This window comes from Lissotriton helveticus, chromosome 10 (assembly GCF_964261635.1).
Source record: "Lissotriton helveticus chromosome 10, aLisHel1.1, whole genome shotgun sequence".
In the NCBI taxonomy this organism is placed as follows: Eukaryota; Metazoa; Chordata; class Amphibia; order Caudata; family Salamandridae; genus Lissotriton; species Lissotriton helveticus.
In genome coordinates this window covers 201,907,981-201,925,812 of record NC_136071.1, presented here as the reverse complement: position 1 = coordinate 201,925,812, position 17,832 = coordinate 201,907,981, and the positions used below count along the sequence as shown (strand labels likewise).

The window sequence follows — 17,832 nt, the reverse complement described above, 5'->3', positions numbered from 1 at the left end:
CGACTGATTGTTGAAATAAAATCTATATAAATAAATTTAAAAAAAAAAAAAAAAAAATCGGAGAGTGACAGCTCACTTAACAATGCGGTCTACCTTCCCATAACGGCGATTCTGCTGTGGCAAGAAGTCTGACAGATCTCGGACCAAGCCACTGGAGCACATATTTTTCTGTGTTCCTTGTTCTTTTCCTTCTTTCCTTGTCCTGAAGAGGCCTGAATGGATGGACCGAAACGCAGCAACTTTTGGGATTTGGAGGAGTCCGATTAAGTACAATAACTTTCAACTATTTCAAGATTGTGATACACACAATTTGTTTTTGAGGGCCTTCTGTTCCCTCTTGTGTGTATCCCGACTGGACTACCTCCTGTATGGACTGCTTCTGATTAGTAAGTATTGCAGCCATACTGATAAACTATTCGGAAGATAGACTAACTACATTTATATGTTTTAAATGTGCTATATTGTGATTATATGTCACTGTAGGATGTGTGAAATAATACGTTTGGTTATACTGTTACTGTGTAATTTGTTTGTCTGATGATACACACCTGTGACTAAGAGATGGCCTTTGCTTGTGATTGAAGTAAAAGAAATATATATATATGTTTTGTATGGAGACATACAGTACTAGTGATTCATTGTTATTTTCACTGGCAGAGTCACAACTCCATTTGTTCCCATCTCTTACCATTTTCTTGTATGCTATACCTTAAGCCCAGGTTGTGATGGGATCAATAGGGCAAACCCTTAGACTGCGGAGTTTTTAAAAGAATAGGCAAGACTATTTTGCATAAACAGATTAGGTCAGATGATGCAACAAATGACTGCTTAGCTTCTCTGGTCTGCCTTTTCTGTTAGATGCCTCTTTTTTTAGTATTTTATATGCAACTGACATCGTAAACATTATTTCATTTTAGCAACTTAAAAGTGCAAGAAAGAAATATATTTAGCCATTTACCTATATGGCAGTGATAGACTGGACTTAACATAAAAGGTGGCTTCATGGGAATGTAGAAGGTCATGCAATAGAACTTACATCAGTTGAAGTTGGAGAATGGCACACTACTTCCTCTGGTTCTCTGCAAAGATCTACTTTATCTTGCTCTTGATGCAGAAGTGCCATCCCAGCAGCTATATCACTGGGTACCAGGTCAGTGTCCTGGAACGAAAATTGGACAAGCATTAAAGCAAAACCCACAACTACTGACAATGTTGTTCATCATCTCGGCTTCCAATCATCAGAGATAAGTATTAACAAAATAGGACCATTTAATGACTGTTTGCATATAAGTACTCTCTGCAATGCATTCTACTGTACCGTGTACAGACAGCATTCATTACAAGATTTATTTTTATAACACACTTAGGGGCTACATTATTTGTAAATTTATTTTCATCATGCTATGATGAGATGCTAAAGCAATTTCTGTGTATTCAATTTTGAATGTCACTAATGCTCAAATAAAATTTTATGCTAATAGAGTCTAACGGGTACCAAATAAAACTGAATAGAAGTGGCAGTAAATATTGAAGTGAAGTCTTCAAATTATACCTGGAGCTGCTCGGATATCGATTTGCTCGATGTTGGTTTGACTTTCATCACTGTGCACACAACACCAAACTATATTTTCTGATATCACTTGCGGCCACTGTTGATCGAAAAAGGAGTAGCCTCTCAGTGACTGTCACTTGAATGAAGGACGCTTGTTTAATATTAAACCCTTGAAAAAAATTTGTATTTACCTATTTCTGAGGGATGTCTAGCCCAGTGCCTCAATTTGACAGTCCATTAAAAAAGATGAAATTTACCAACATTAGTGGATTCGTCAAATTCTTTAGGATTTTTCGGAGACAGAAAACTATTTCTCCATTATTAGGTTACCAAAAAGACACACATCTCAATACTAAATATGTTAAACCATCCATCTGGCAGTTTTCACTCCGTTATCCAGAACCTCTATCGCATAAAAGTGTTTTTTTACCGGCTGCTAGATTGTTGACTGGACAAGAAATTGTGGCTTCTCTATCGGCTGCCATATTGTTGACAGGACAAGAAATTGTGGCACTATGGCATTTCAATCTCTCAGATCGTCACATTGGCTGTCTACTGAGTAGAGGATCCACTGGTGTTTTCCTAGCATAAGCGCAGAGGAATGCTAACATTTTATTAAAGACAATGAAGGGGTACATTATGCACATGCCCCTTCATTACTGTTCCAGTAGTAGCATCTAAGAGAAGCCCAAAACACATTGTGAGGTCATTGTCTCTATCCATCAAAGGCATCAACATCTCCGTCGCTGTCCCTCACCAGGAAAGAGTCAATCATCCAACTGGGAGGAGGCAACAGCAAGGAGGACATATTCAACTTGGAGTAGGCAAGACTCAGGGCCTGATTATGACTCACGGTGGTGTGGCCGTCTCCTGATCGCCCTATTACAACTAGGGCGGTCAGACCGCCATTGCACAACCACAGCCCTGGCACAGCAGTCTTGAGACCGCAATATGCTTGGTGGGACCGTCGCAGTCCAGCCAAGCATATTAGGAGTTTCCTCCTCACCATGGTTTTCATGGCGGTAAGCCCAGCATAAAAACTGTGGCAGCGACAAAACAAAGGGGGCCCTACAGGGCCTGCTGTTGCCTCAGGGTCATGGGGTGAATGGAGGGCACTTGTTGTGACCCCCTGCGTGCATGCACCCCAGTACCTGCACGGCATGGACTGCACCAGTCTGTGCCGTGCAGGTACTTCCTTTGATGTTCCCATTGCAGTGCCTATTTCATAGGCATCGCCGTGGGAACGCCAAAGAACAGCCCGCCAGGGACTATAAAAGTCATAATCTGGTGGGCGGTGCGCATACGGGTTTGGCAGTGCAGGAACGGGATGGAGTGTGGCGGTCCCGCTTCAGCACCGCCAAACTAGTAATCAGGTCCTCAGTTAATAGAAGATGCAAGAACAGGCTGCTCGTTATTAGGATGAACCAGAATCAGAACTTCAGGAAAAAACAACAAGCACAAGAGCATTGAGGTGATACTGCAGCACAATAAGAACAGCTCATCAACAATATACTACCACTAGGATGGTCTGAAGTGATCTTGTATTGCCTCACTATCTTCAATAAAATCTTCTTTTCCCATGCGCTAAAGCTAGGAAATTCCCATTTTAATGCAAGACAATGGGGTGGTACAAAATGGAAGTTTAAAGCCAATACAAGTTTTCTGACAGCCACATGTCCCACTGCCTTTAATTAGAATGTCCTGAAGGTAGCTGAGCTGGATTCATAGCCCAAAGGGTATCCTTCGACCTTCAGTCAAAAGCAAAAGGTTTTGGATGCCATGGAGCCACAGTTGGTGTGAGCCGAAAAGGAGGAAATATATTCTCTCAAGGGCCAACACCTCCTGAATCCATCGAGCCATGTTCAAGCAAGAGACTTAACTTTGAGGCCTCCTGAAAGAGATGATGAGCTGAAGAGGTGAAAAGAACCTAATAGAGTTGGTCCTAGATGGATGCTCCCTCATAAAAGCAATTAGGCACAAGGAAAGAACGGATGTAACAAAAGGCATACAGGGTGAAGCAGGAAGCATTCTTGGTTCATGTGGAGGTGTAAAATGCAGCCCCATCCAGGAAAGAACGAAGTCCGGAAACAGTTACAGCTCTAATATCTGATACTAGCCTACAAAAGGTAAGACAGAAGAAATGGCAGTTGAAGAGAGATCCCTAAAATAAAGAAATTAATTGTGGGGACCACCCTAATAAAGAGGACAGACCCAGATAGGAGTCCTAAATAGAAGAGTAACAAGCAAGAGGGAACCCTTTGAGGCACTCTCCTTTCATGTGACGACATACAAGAGGGGCTCTACCAATGTGAACGGAGTTACAGAGGGGCAGAAGTGAGGCAAGTGTTGACTGGAAAACACTGATCATCCTAAAGGTCAGGTCTTTAGATAAAAACTCCGATAGAAATTTCCCTAGGAAAGTCAGAGGGTTAAGAAAGGGATTTACATCCCTTCCCCAAGCACCAGCAAAGCCAAGCTGCCAACGCAAACTTACAGGTATGCTGGGTTTCTCGATGCCCAAAATTGCCAACCAATCCAACAGCAAGTCCCCAAACACCTGGCCATTACAAGTATTCCTAGATATTACCCATACGCGAGATGTAGATGGCCTAAAATATCAGGTAGTAGGATAGACCTTCTGGACTCATAGGAGAGAGCTGAACGGAGGATGAAAGTGCAGAAAATTCAATGCCACTCTCAAGAGCTTAGCTTCATAAGGCCGGTCCGTACCCACCAGTGCTGTCTTGCAGTCAAAAAGGAGGAGAAGTGGAAGGACTGCAGGGAGGAATTTAGGGTCCCCGAGACGGCTGGCCTGCAACACGCCCAGCTGCGACACTGGACCGCGAGCGATGACATGTACCAAGCGGCCACCCGGGCGTACACGCCCTTCGAGAAGCTGGCACGCTCCCTTGGGGGGCTGCGGAGGCTAATTTCGCAAATATATTGCATACTGCAACACCCCACCTCGATGCCTGCGCACCCCTATCAGAGACAATGGCAATTGGCGTCGGGAAAAGATATTGACCCTCCCCAATGGAACAGACTGTGGCGGGATATACCCAAGGTGTACCGTAGCATCCCACAGAGGGAAAACGCTTACAAGCTGCTCACGCAATGGTATTACACCCCTCTACGTCTTAGTAAAATGTTTCCCACTGCTTCGCCGACATGTTGGAGATGTGACTCTGCGACTGGTGACTTTGTGCATATATGGTGGACGTGTCCGACCCTGGCTGTTTTCTGGAAGGAGGTGCTTAGCCACATCAAAGAGGTGCTGGGATTCCCCCTGCCTGAGGAAGCGCACACGATCCTCCTCGGCATCCAACCTACCGCGCTCAAGGCGCTTACCCGCAACGACTGGATCCTTACGCTCCAAATGCTGGGTGCTGCTAAGCAGCTCATCGCCCTATACTGGAAACGAACAGAGGCGCCACCCATAGCTTCCTGGTTTGTACGCCTCTGGCAGGTCCTGGCGATGGAGCTACTCACGGCACGGTTGCAGGAACGGGACACACGGTTCAAGGCGGTTTGGGAGCCCTTAGTGCGACACCTCTGCTCTACAGAATATGCGCGACACATGCCCCCTAGACTCCGCGCTCTCCACCTCTTCGAGGATGCGCTTGTCCCCGCAGACCCGGCCAGACTGTGCCCTTGACTACCATGCACACTACTGATGCTAATGCTACCTCATACGCCTCCCTGCGCTCTGCTCACCAACAGGCTGCGCGCACCCACCACCCTTTCTCTCCCTTTCTGCCTACCCTCAGGCTCTATCGTCTCTCCTACTTCCTTTTCTCCTACTTGCCGCTCTGGCCCTCGTCTCTCTGTGAGGCAGTTGTGCCCTGTTGGGCAGTTTACGACGGCTGGGCTAGTTCTACGCCCCACGCCTCCCTCGCATAAGCGTCCATACTCTCACATGTGACGTCTCCCTGCGCAATACACCCCTAAGCCACGCGGCCGGCCCTCCTTGGAGGGTTGTAGGCAAGGCGCTGTGTTAAAGCTCCTTTCCCGTTCACCCCGGCACTGAAATGCGAGAGTTCCCATATACGCGGCCGGCCTCGGCACGAGGTTGTATGCGTAACGCTGTGTTCCACAAAAAATAAAACAGATTTGAACTAAAAAGGAGGAGAAACCTGGGGAATGGTTGGATCTAGCAGTAAGGATGGAATTTTAACCGGTCCTGGAGAAAGACATCTGTTGCCATATTAAAACACCAGGACAGGAAATGTGGAATGTGGCAACTGAGATGGAATGCAAAGTGATCAAGGTTGAAAGGACCCAAGAGGATTGGGTGGCACAAGCTCAAAAAAACCGAGGGTCCAGCCTCTAGAGGAAGAGGTGTGGCGCCGCGGCCAGGGCGACTGACGCTGGAATCTGGGGACCACGGTTCGATCCCCGGCTCCGGCGGCAGGTTAGCCCAGCACCATGTGACTCTGGGCAATAGCTCGCTTAATCTTCCCGACGGCCCCCAGCGCCTAGAGACCCTTACGGGTGATTGTGCGCTTTACAAATGTGGACTTTACTTAGTTCTGCGAGCTCCTGAGATCTTCAGATTAACAGCCATTGAACTGATAAAGTCTGGGATGTACTACGGGATGATCAACAGAGTGTTGAGGAGGCAATGTTTCCAGAAATCCTTACAAAATGGTGAAGAAGGTTTTGATCTCATTGCCCTAGCTTGTTGACATTTTGCTGCAGTCAAGTTGTCAATTCAAAACACAATGCAACAGTGAGTCTTTATCTTGCCCAGACATTTGATGGCAAATGTGCCAACAGATGCCAGTGCATTTATGCAGAGATAGCTTTTGGCCATGACCCTCTGACAAACAGATTGGCTCCTCTGCCTAACCTGATGGCTTCCAATTAGATGATAAGGTCCAAGGACACACAAACATGGCCTTGCTGTTTCAGGCCTGGAAGTTCGACAAACGCCAGTGAAGGGCAGATAAAGATTTCTCATCCTGATAGATGAAGTCCATCTAAGAAGGGTGGACTTACTGCAATGGAGGACATGTGGTATAATGAAGCTAGAAAAAAGGCCTGAACAGAGGCTGTGAAAAGGCTGATAAGGAATGCCAGACTTCTCAAAGGGAGAGAATAAGCGAAGCGAGCAGACTCTAGTTTGCAAATGATAAAGGCATGTTTCTTAAGAGGATGCTTCCGGGTTCACGAGGTGTTTAATGCTAAAGCCCAGGAAGTTTGCTATCCCTAAAGGGGTGCAAAAAGAGTTTTGAAATTTGGCATCAATTTCAGTTTGTGAATTACAAATAGCCGGATTCAGAGGATAAGGTATTGGGCAGGGATACATCAGGGGATGTCATCCAGCAAGATAATAGGACACATACTTCTGGAACAAAAATGTTGGAACACTACTGAAGGGCCTTGTTGAAATACCTAGAAAACGTAGACAGGCCATAAGTAAAGCAAATGAACTGCAACCTTTGAACTAGTTATAGAAATTTTAGGAATGGTTGATGGTCTCTGAAGAGCGTAATGGAAACATTATGGTTTTAGGCGCTCTTCTGGTTTTCACTGGTGTATCCCCATGGGGCCAAAAGACCACCACAATCCTGTGGGCAGTTCAATAACAGCACAATTAGGCCTTTTACACCAAGCTTGTTCTGCTCTGTGTTAATTAAACAATTATGGTAAGACATACAAACATCTTTTTATTATTGGCTATTTCAAGTGCCACAGGATCTTTATTGGCTGTATTGCTAGTCTCCAACTCTTGTCTAAGAATGTCAGTGGAGTATCTGTCAAGACGACCTGTCAGGAGTTTCACAAACTGGATTCTACTTTAACTGGCCATACACACCAAGTCAAAATTATCCTTTCTATCTGCAGTTAAAGATTTAATCTGGTGGTGGCCCAAGGCTTTTCCCTATCACATTCCACTTCATTAGGTATCTATTTTTACTAGTGAAGCTCCAGGACAGGTTCACTATAATCTACTGTGTGCAAGCAGGCAATACCCCGATTAACCCCCGAATGGCAAAGGGCTCTGAGAGTCCCATGCAAATTTGATACTTCTTAAGAGATCCACAGCAGCATGCACTACAATGAGATCTTATTAAACGATGCTAAGCCTCAAACACTGATTACTCTGGACTACAAAAACCACAAATCATCCATTCTGATTGCCCACTAACAATGGAGCCTCATTCCTCTCTCAATTAAAATGTATGGAGTTTTGATGTACCTATTTTAACCTTCATCCTCCAAGTCAACAATGTGGTCAAATGTGTACTACTACCTATAAATCATGCAAGGTGTTCTATCCTAAGGCTTTCACCTCAGCAAATCACACTAACCCGCTCTGTAATCATGCCATGCCTTGAATACTTAAATATGTTCTGGGCTGCTTTATCAGTCAAGAATAGAACTAGTCTACAAGCAGCAGAAAACCAGGAAGCTTGCCTTGCCTCTGATAAAGAAATATAAGTTGGAAGTGATCAGGACAAAACAGGAATACTTTACGGCCCTTACTACCTCACTCTCTTCTCCTAGAGAGTTGTTTAAGATAGTGGATTCCCTTACAACCCTTCAGACCCCGGACCCCGTCACTGCATCTCAAGAGCTCTGTGATAGTATAGCCTCTTTCTTTCAGACTAAAATCTCTGACATCTATATCGCCTTGGAGTTGCAGAGATCTCTTACCATCGAGCCCCTAGCTCCCGCCGATCTGGACCCTGTTCTCTCGGAGAAACCTTTGTTGGGAGGTCTGGAATCTTTCCCTCCTCTCTCCTTACAGGATTTAGAGATCCTCCTCAATAAAACCAAATCCGGCTCCCCGTTAGATGTCTGTCCGCTCAAGATCCTTAAGCAGTGTAGAGAATCCCTCTTGCCCCCTCTTGTTGACATCATGAACAGGGCTATAAAGGATGGCATTTTTCCCCAGCAGTGGAAAAATGCAGTAGTAAAACCTTTACTCAAGAAGCCTTCTCTTGATCCTGGGGTATTAAAGAACTTCCGCCCCATCTCACTGCTCCCGGCTCCGGCGAAGATGTTAGAAACTCATCTAAACAAACATCTCGCCACCTTTGTGGAAAGCTCGGGCTGCTTGGATCTTTCCCAGCATGGTTTCAGGAGGGAACACAGCACCGAGTCTGCCCTCACCATAGTGCTGGATAATATCCGCACGCGCGTGGATGAGGGACAGACCTCCCTCCTGATCTTCTTAGACCTCACGGCTGCCTTTGATACCCTTTCTCCCTCGGTCTTAACATCTCGTCTGAGGGAGATCGGGGTTCGGGGGGCGGCCCTGGGGTTATTGACCTCTTTCCTAGATCAAAGAGAGCAAAGAGTGATGCTGGGCAAATTTCTATCTCCATCCCTGTCTGTGCAATGTGGGGTCCCTCAAGGGTCGGCATTGAGTCCGACCCTCTTTAACATTTATGTGACCCCCCTTGCCAGACTAATTAGATAGTTTGGGATGGGGGTAGTTTCTTACGCGGATGACACGCAGATCCTCGTCTCTCTCTCCCAGTCAGTTACGTCGACTGCCTCCAACTTTAGATCTTGTATGGAGGCAGTCGGCCAATGGATGATTTAGAATTCGTTGAAACTGAATGGGGAGAAGACGGAGGTGATGGTGTTCGGAGGAAAGGAGGAGATATGGTCAGCCGAGTGGTGGCCAGACTCATTGGGAGCTTGTCCTGCTCCTACCTCTTCTGCCAAAAATCTTGGGGTCATGATTGATCCCACCCTTAGTATGTGCCAACAGGTTAATAGAACTGTATCGACCTGTTGGGGTATTATTCGCATACTAAGGAAGATTAGGCACTACCTTTCACAGCAGGCAAGGAAACAACTCGCTGTTGCCCTTCTTGGTTCTCGGCTGGACTACTGCAATGCGCTGTATGCGGGACTGAATAAAAGTCTGCTGCAGCACTTGCAGGTGGTCCAGAACGCAGCGGCCAGGTTCGTTTTGGATTTACCACGCCGCACGTCGGCTACCTCCGCCAGAAAACTGCTTCACTGGCTTCCCGTGGAGGACCAGATAATCTTTAAGACCATGTGTATGGTCTATAAGGCCTTAGCGAAAAGCAGTCCGACTGGAATTGGTTCCATTCTGTCTCGCTACAACCCTTGTAGGAACCTGCGTTCCTCTAACAGACTCCTTCTCTCGGTTCCTTGCATTCGGAGAACCAGATGGGGTGGTAAAGCTTTTTCCAATCTGGCACCGAAGTGGTGGAATGATCTCCCATTAGAACTAAGGTCCCTTCCCACCCTTCAATCATTCAGAACTGCTCTGAAAACACGTCTCTTTGTGCGGGCATACCTGTAGCTGTGTTCCTGCTTTTTTGAACTGTTTTTGTAGGCGCCTTGACACCTTCGGGTTTTTGTCGCGCAATATAAATTGCAAATAAATAAATAAATAAATAAATAAATAATTGTCTTCAGCCAAAAATGGAAATATCAAAACTTCCAAGTTCTTTGTGTGGGCAATTTGAGCTGCAGGTCTACATCACATCAAGTGACCAGACACTCAAGGTTTGCCCCAGATGCTACAACTGTTTGGGGGAACAATTCTGCCTACTTAGTCTTCATTTCAACAAACATAGAACTACACTTTATGATGATTGAGTTATTTGTAACAACCTGCCCTTGACTAAGACTTGGAATCACAACTGATGTTGCCGTCAGACACATGAACAGCAGGAACATATTGAACAGGCACCCATGACGGTCTACAAATAGATTAAAAAATAAAGTTATGAGATAAGTCACTTTTGTAAACTTACTGTAACCTTCCTCACCTCCCACCTAGTGTGTATTTAAAGCAGCATTATGCATGTTATAAACTTCAGTAAAAATAAACTGAGAAAGTTACAAAATGTGTGTGAAAATATACTTACAAAAGGACAACAGATGAATTCATGGTGAAGCATTTTTCATTCAAGAAATGAAAAAACTTTATCCTACATATGTGTCTTGCATTTGTACATATATTGCACATAAAGTGAAATTATGACAATCGAGGAGAAAAGTAAATTATAATTTTTGAAGAGCTATCAATGAATTTAAAAAGCAAATAATAGATAGCATATCATTAGCATACCGAAAAATATGACGAGAAAAGCTCTGCAATGCTTGAGAAAGCTGCTCGATTGTCATTATCACGACCAACGCAAAAACAGAGCAGCCTGAGTCGGTTTTCCCAAACTCTTGTTGTGGCCTTCTTGACATTGTAGAACATTTGTCTGGACTGACTGCTTTCCAAGTCGTGATGCTCATTTCCACTAAGATATGGAACTCTTTTTTTGCCCAAAGGATCAAACACAATTACAATTGCAATTGTGGTAAAAATGATGATAAACCAGCTGTAAGATAAAAGGTAACAATGATGGGTATCAAAATATAGATATATTTACAAACATGGTTGAATACTTACCCTTGACACGGAAGCACACCTTTTATCTTAAAGCCATTAAGAGGTGAATTTATAAGCATTAGAGAAATAAGTCTGACAAATTCTGCACAAAAAATAATGATTTTGCTATGTCAAATCTCTCTAAGAAATTGTATCTCTCTGTGGGAACAGTAAACAAGCTAGAGATTTCAGTCTTATAATGCAAGATGTGTAGGACTGAGTGCGTGCTTCTTAAGAAATTCCTGAACTACTTTACCATTATTCGCCCCAAAACACAAAGTGTACCCTAAAATGATACTTGGGTCACGACAGGTAGACAAGGAGGCATTTAGTAAATACGGCAGCAATAAATGTTTAATTTGTTGTGGAACAGTTTGTTAATGGCAACATTACCAAAATATTATGCATGGGGCACGATTCAGGTTTAATTTCTTCATCTGTTTTTCACAGAGGTTGTGTCAGAGGACTTCCGAGCTAAGACTTGTGACACCAGTATTGAGACACTGGACTGTGAAAGACCTTGACTGTCAATGTTGTGTGTTGCAAAAATTTACCCTGGTCACTAGTCCTCATTTCACCTGGCCTTTTTGTCTTCCCCTTTTGTTGTTTTTGCTCCTACTTGTGTCTCCAACTGTCAGGAAGGAGTCTGTCCTTGCCTTTCCTCAATTCCTGCTTTCTGTAGAAGCCTCCTGCTAGGTCCCTGATTCTTGCTCCCGTGGATTACTTAGGTTTACTATTTTGAGATGGTAGCAAGATTCAAGATTGTTCTTCGATGACCCTGATCTAATCTGTATATTGCCAAAGTCTACCCTGCATAACTGTGCAAGGGGAACTTAGTACCAATGTTAGTAGCCCAGTCTATCTAGCGCAAAGTTCTATGTGTCGGACTGATAGAGTTATCATATGATATTACAAATAGAGCAGCAAAGGGCTTCAGTAGTGGGTTGAGCCTCACTGATCCGTTCCTCCCTGCTCCAGTAATGCAGCAGGGCATTTTAAGAATACAAAAAATTCAGAGAGTATCTGACTGAGAGAATAAACAGTGGTCTAATTAGATTATTTTCTGTGTAATATTTCAATAGGCATTTACAGAGCACAATATGGTTAGAAAATGGTGCTCAGGAAAGAGAACTAAAGATTTAGGGCCAGATGTAGGAAGCCTAATACCGGTCGGTAACTGCCAAAATTACCGAATTTAGGCCGTTACCGACCGGTATTAGGCATTTGAGATGTAGGGGCCTAATTAAAGGATTCGGTAATTTACCGAATCGGTAATTTAAGGAATCGATAAATTACCGAATCCTTAATGTAGGAAGCACTCAAGTGAGTGCATTTCACTTGTAAGGATTCGTTATTTACCACCAACTACAAGTTGGTGGTAAATAACGAAAACCGTTAAAAAAGCTATTTTGAGCTTTTTTAACAGTGCCATGTGGCAGACATACATGCCCTTAGGGCATGTATGTGTGCCACATGTGCACCCATGCACTATTCAGGGGTGCAACCACCCTTGTAGGTCTTCCCCCTCTTACCGATTCGGTATTTACCGATTCGGTAATTCCCATTCATTCCTATGGGCCTCCAGGCTCATAGGAATGAATGGGGAATACCGAATGAATACCTACATACCATTTACCCATTCTAAAATACCGAATCGGTAAAATTCGGTATTTTAGAATTGGTAAATGGTATTTACCTACATCTGGCTCTAAATCTTACATACATTTTAATGGAGGGATAATGGAACGGAAGATAAAAGTAGAGATGCAATGAAAACCAATGTCACCAATTTTGCAATCTTCCAAAATTATATCAAGTGCTAGAATGATAAAGGTAAGATCTTACCTTGCGATAACTGTGACAAGTACAACATGCACCAGAGTTCGATCACAGAGCACACTGTTGTCAGACACCCATATTGCTCCTAAAGTGGCCCAGACAAACTCGGGCAGGAAGAGACCGAGGCGTATATACACCAGTTTAGGAATAGACTTCCTCGGTCCAGAGTTTGAAATTGTTCCTGAAAGTACAAAGCGTTATGTCAGTGCTCTTTTTCATTTAATTAGACAGAACACTTTTCTTTTCAAATTGGCAGTATATTGCTATGTGCCAACATAATAAAAAACGATTAAAAAAAAGTTAAACAAAAGAGATTCTAAAATGTGGGTTTAAACCAACCCACCAAAAAGACAGACCAAAGTATTAAATAATGTAGTAATTCATATGATATTAATCCACATGCTTCCCGACAAATGATACTACAAAGAAACACAGAAACCAACTCACGGTTCAACTTGTAGTAGTAATAATGATACCTGGATACAATTACCTTGACGGCGACTCCATTTCTCTTAGGCAATCGGCTCCTTCCTACTAGGAACTTCATAGGTACCTTGTTACCTTCTGGTAGGCCTGGACACTGCTTATATAGCTGTTAATTTAGAGACCGCATGCCAGAAGTGCAAACCCATGCCTGGATCATGTGTGGCACACTTCCTTCTCTGCGTGCATGCCCACCCTAATTTGTTCCAGTCTTGAAAAAGAATGCAAATGGTTTCTGGTCAATGGTCCAGTTGTTAGAAGCAGGGGGTTGGCTATCGAAAAGAGCCAACAGATTAGGAGTAACAGGGTCACCATGAAGTTAACTTTGGTTTACACTGCATCCTGGCTTGCTAACATTCTTAGCTGTGTGGATAGACTCTACACACACGGAAAATGAGAAATAGAGGAGGAGACGGCAACTTTGGCCTCGGCTAAATCCAGCATCAGTCTGGAATGAAGCTTAACAGCATTGTGTCAGCAGAACATACATGGACCAAGAAAACATCAAGAAGGCACATGCCTACAGAATGGCACCAACGCTACCTTTTCACGGACTCAAGGGGAAGGCTGGGCTTCATGCAGAGTGTAGCACGAGTGTTAGAAATTAAACAGCAGCATCATTATTCAGATGGATGCCTCAGCAAATATTAACATGTATTTTACAAGTGTGTTGAGGTCAACTTTAGTGTATTGCACATAGAATTGAGCTGCCGAACAGCAGAGAGCAATAGATAAGGATATACATCTATATAGTAAATGTGGCAATCACAATAGTACTACGGTGTTAAAAGGGGGTTTTAGAGTCTGTCTCAGAAATGCTTTAGGGAAGGGGGTTGAGCTATCACAGGAAGTGTGGTCCAAGAAGCATGGTGCCAAGCACTGCAAATCCTGTTGCCTTTGCTCTTCTTTCTCAGTCTTGGTACAACCAGAAAGTTTTCATCTTTTGACTGAAGAGGACGAGGTATTTTTAAATCTTGGCTGGTGCATGTGTATCAGAGGATTCTTCAATGTATTCATAGGCAAGGCTGAGTATCCTTAATTTGAATCTTTGCTGGACTAGCAGCAAATGGAGACTTTTTAGGTTTCGACCTGGCGAAAAGCTGCGCAAGCAGCGATTCGCGCAGGCAAAATCTTATGTCTTACACTGTGTGGCTGGGAATCCGCCCCTCTGTTCCATTGGCTAGCTCCATAAATGGAGGCTAGCCATTGGAACAGAGATCTGTCCGTCAATTGCGGAGCAGATTCGGGGGCGTTCCGGCCATTTTTACTCATCCTGCCCCTTTGACAACGTCATGCGGCCGTGGGCGGGGTTTATTTTTTTGCAAATTTGTTTTGGCCATTCCGCTGCCGATCGCCGCCGGAGGAAGTCCAGGTGAGTGCTGGCCGTTCCCGCCGCCCCCCTCCCGCTGTCCGTGTGCCCGTCCCCCCTCCCGCTGTGAGACGCACGCGCACCGACACCACGCTCCCCTCTCTGGGTGCCCACAACATGCACTTAATTACCATCAGCATATCAAGCGCATCATTATACAAGCTGTAGACACATCGTCAACGTTAGATTTGTTTTTTAACTTGCCCGGCCATTCTTTCCCCTCTAACCGCCTTCCACACGTCAGCCGGGTCTTTCAGTACCAAGCGCCTCGCAGTTGGGTCAGCTTCTCGGCGACGCACGCGTACCGACACCACGCCCCCCTCTCTGGGTGCCCACAACATGCACTTAATTACCATCAGCATATCAAGCGCATCATTATACAAGCTGTAGACACATCGTCAACGTTAGATTTGTTTTTTAACTTGCCCGGCCATTCTTTCCCCTCTAACCGCCTTCCACACGTCAGCCGGGTCTTACAGTACCAAGCGCCTCGCAGTTGGGTCAGCTTCTCGGCGCCTGGCAGCCCTCGCATCCACACTAAGAGTGCGTGACAATGCAGGGCCTGTAAAACAGCCAATCGCCGTGCAATGGAAGCCAGACAATGCAGCCCGGATGAAAAACTCATTTGGAGCGCTCTCCGACCGCATCCTCAGTGTGACACGATAAAGATTTAACTGGTCTGCAACTGATTTTCTGTACTGTGATAAATCGTTAGCCGTCGTTCAAACATTGACAGGCCCCATAAGGAAGGCTCTGGAGCTGAGCCTGTTCACTTGAGTGCAACCAATAAACACATTGGAAATGACATGTATGGATGTTGTGACAATAATATACCATCTTATATAGGTAGATATGGTTAGAGAATTCAAATGTAAGAAATACGTCTACACGCGTTTTTTTCAAAGAAATGAAAACATTAACAACATGAAAGTAAATAAATTGCCTGCATGTCCAGTGTGAGTGATTTACTTAATTTGCTACAAAACTGGCTGCGCTAAATGCTAAATTTCTCAACATTAAATTTGTGTGCTATCTTTCCATCTGCATACCATTGGCTGCTAAAGATGTATGAATACCTTTAATACAATTTTAAGACTAGCAAAATTATGTAAGTTTTCCATTCACTTTTCGAGAAGTTAACAACTGAGAACATTTAGTTCTGTCCGATGACCGTGCACTCGCTATCAGAACATCTTGGACGCCGCCTCTAATCAGATTACTGCTCTTCCCGTTATATAACTCATGTTCTTAATATTGTGATTTCCACTGTGGGCTTTTGTGGCAGTGTTTTGCTTTTGCTGTTGCATGACAGGAAGATATAAATGATTTAAAACAGGCCACCTTGGCTCTCTGTTCTTTGCACATGGGAGAGCACCGGCACCTCCAAGATATTTAAAAACCTCTGTTTTTTAGGGTACAGTTTGACAACCTTCTTACTGCTAATTTCAGAACTCTGCGGTTTTAAAATATCCAGCAAGGTCATGCAACAGGCCGTCGCATTCTAAATCTGTGTGTTGCCTGTGCTTGTTTATACCCAGCCGGCCACTCATTCTTGTAAGGGTTCTAGCTTGCTAAATTGTATATTTCAGCCTTGCAGATTCTGCTTGGGTAACACTTAGGCTTTCTTGTTCTGAAGATTAAATAGCTCAACGATTCAGCTGAGATGTGTTTAGAGATCTGTTTTTAAAGCAAACTCCCTCCGAACAGTTTGAGTAAATTAGATTTTTATCCAGAAATAGCCAGAAAGGATACAACAGCTAGCAAGTATTCAAATGTTTCTCATGTGGTTGTTGACACGAGGGAAGTTAAGACAATGACCATGTTTGGTCCACTGGTAACTGTTGTGACCGGGGCTTTAGTTTTTTTGGCACTGCTAGTAGGGGAACATGAGGTTACGGTTCTGGGTTAAGGTTTGGAAGCTGTTCATTTGATGTAGTGGTAAATGGACAGTAGATAGTATGGACAGGCTAGCAGCTCTTGGACTCTATGCCACAGTTCAATGAGCAAGTCATCCGAGCTCACAGAAACTTTGTAACTGAAGAGCCAGCTGATATTTGGATAATTACTTTTACATATATATATATGTCTCTGGGTGTGTGTGTGTGGGGCTCTGGGTGTGTGTGTGTGTGGGGGGCTCTGGGGGTGTGTGTGGGGGACTCTGTGTGTGTGTGTGTGGGGGGAGGGCTCTGGGTGTGTGTGTGGTAGTAATTGCTGTCTGCTGAGCTCGTCCGTAGGGTTCAATAGGTCTCACATTTGCGAGAGATTAAGCTAATGACAATGCCATTTATTTATCTGTTTTCAAAACCAACACATAAATACAAATTTTGTCATTTACAATGCCAATAGCTCTAACTTTTCCAAAGGCGAAACCATTGCATTGTAAATGCTTGTTAGATTTGCCGCCACGGGCTGGCTTTTTGTTTTTGTAACCCAAATAGGAGGCAGAAGTCTGCATGTTGTGATTTTTTTTTATTTTGATCTGTAATGCCGGGATTTCTTCATACGAGGCAGTGCTGTAATCAAGGCTGACGATACCTGCACATCTGACTGCAAGTTATTTTGTCGTATTATGAATGGGAGAAAGTTTTAGCAGTTTGTTAGACCCGTCTGCTTCTGAGAGTCCCCTCACCACTATGATTTCTTTTGTTCCCCTGTACCTCCCAAAATTTGTCGTTTTTTATTTGTCTACCAGGACTTTTTATGTGTTGTCTCATGGGGTTAGATGTTCCTTGATGCCCAGTTGCTCACAAAGTTTGTGGCACCTATTTACAAGGCGCCTGGCCCAAACCTGTGGCATTACAAACTGGGGTTGTCAACCTGTATAAATGAACTTAAAATGGTGGACACCCTTTTTCCTCATGTGAAGTGACTCCCATTGGAGCCTTCATGAACCCTGGCCTTTTGAGGTTTTGGCGCCCTTTGGTTGGCGCGCATTTCTGACAGGAATTCCTTTATTTTCCTCAGGTACACAAAATGGCTGCTCAAGAACCCCAGTACGGTGGCTGTGAGTGTCCTAAATACCCCTCAAGAGTGCCATGTCATTGTCACAGCCAGAGAAGGTTCTAGAACCTTCTGGCTCGTGCCAGTACCCCAGGGCACTGGCTATATAAGGCCCAGTCCCTGGCGGCCATTTTAGGATGATGAAGTTCAGATTAGAGAAGAGATTCCAGACTTGACACCAGATTGACACCTGCCCTGTTGACCCCTGAGGTG

General features: G+C 44.3%; 1 protein-coding gene across 2 annotated transcripts in view; it reads right to left on the bottom strand.

Moving 5' to 3' along the window:
* The window catches only part of DAGLB (diacylglycerol lipase beta), a 254,600-nt gene that overhangs the window by 198,251 nt on the left and 38,517 nt on the right, over window positions 1-17,832 (bottom strand). For both annotated transcript variants that reach the window (XM_078665138.1, XM_078665137.1), the window contains exons 3-5: window positions 12,774-12,948; window positions 10,617-10,878; window positions 1,037-1,159 (exon numbers count right to left, since the gene is read on the bottom strand). In XM_078665138.1, the coding sequence (XP_078521264.1) occupies window positions 1,037-1,159; window positions 10,617-10,878; window positions 12,774-12,948 (560 nt within the window). The remainder of the gene's footprint in view (window positions 1-1,036; window positions 1,160-10,616; window positions 10,879-12,773; window positions 12,949-17,832) is intronic.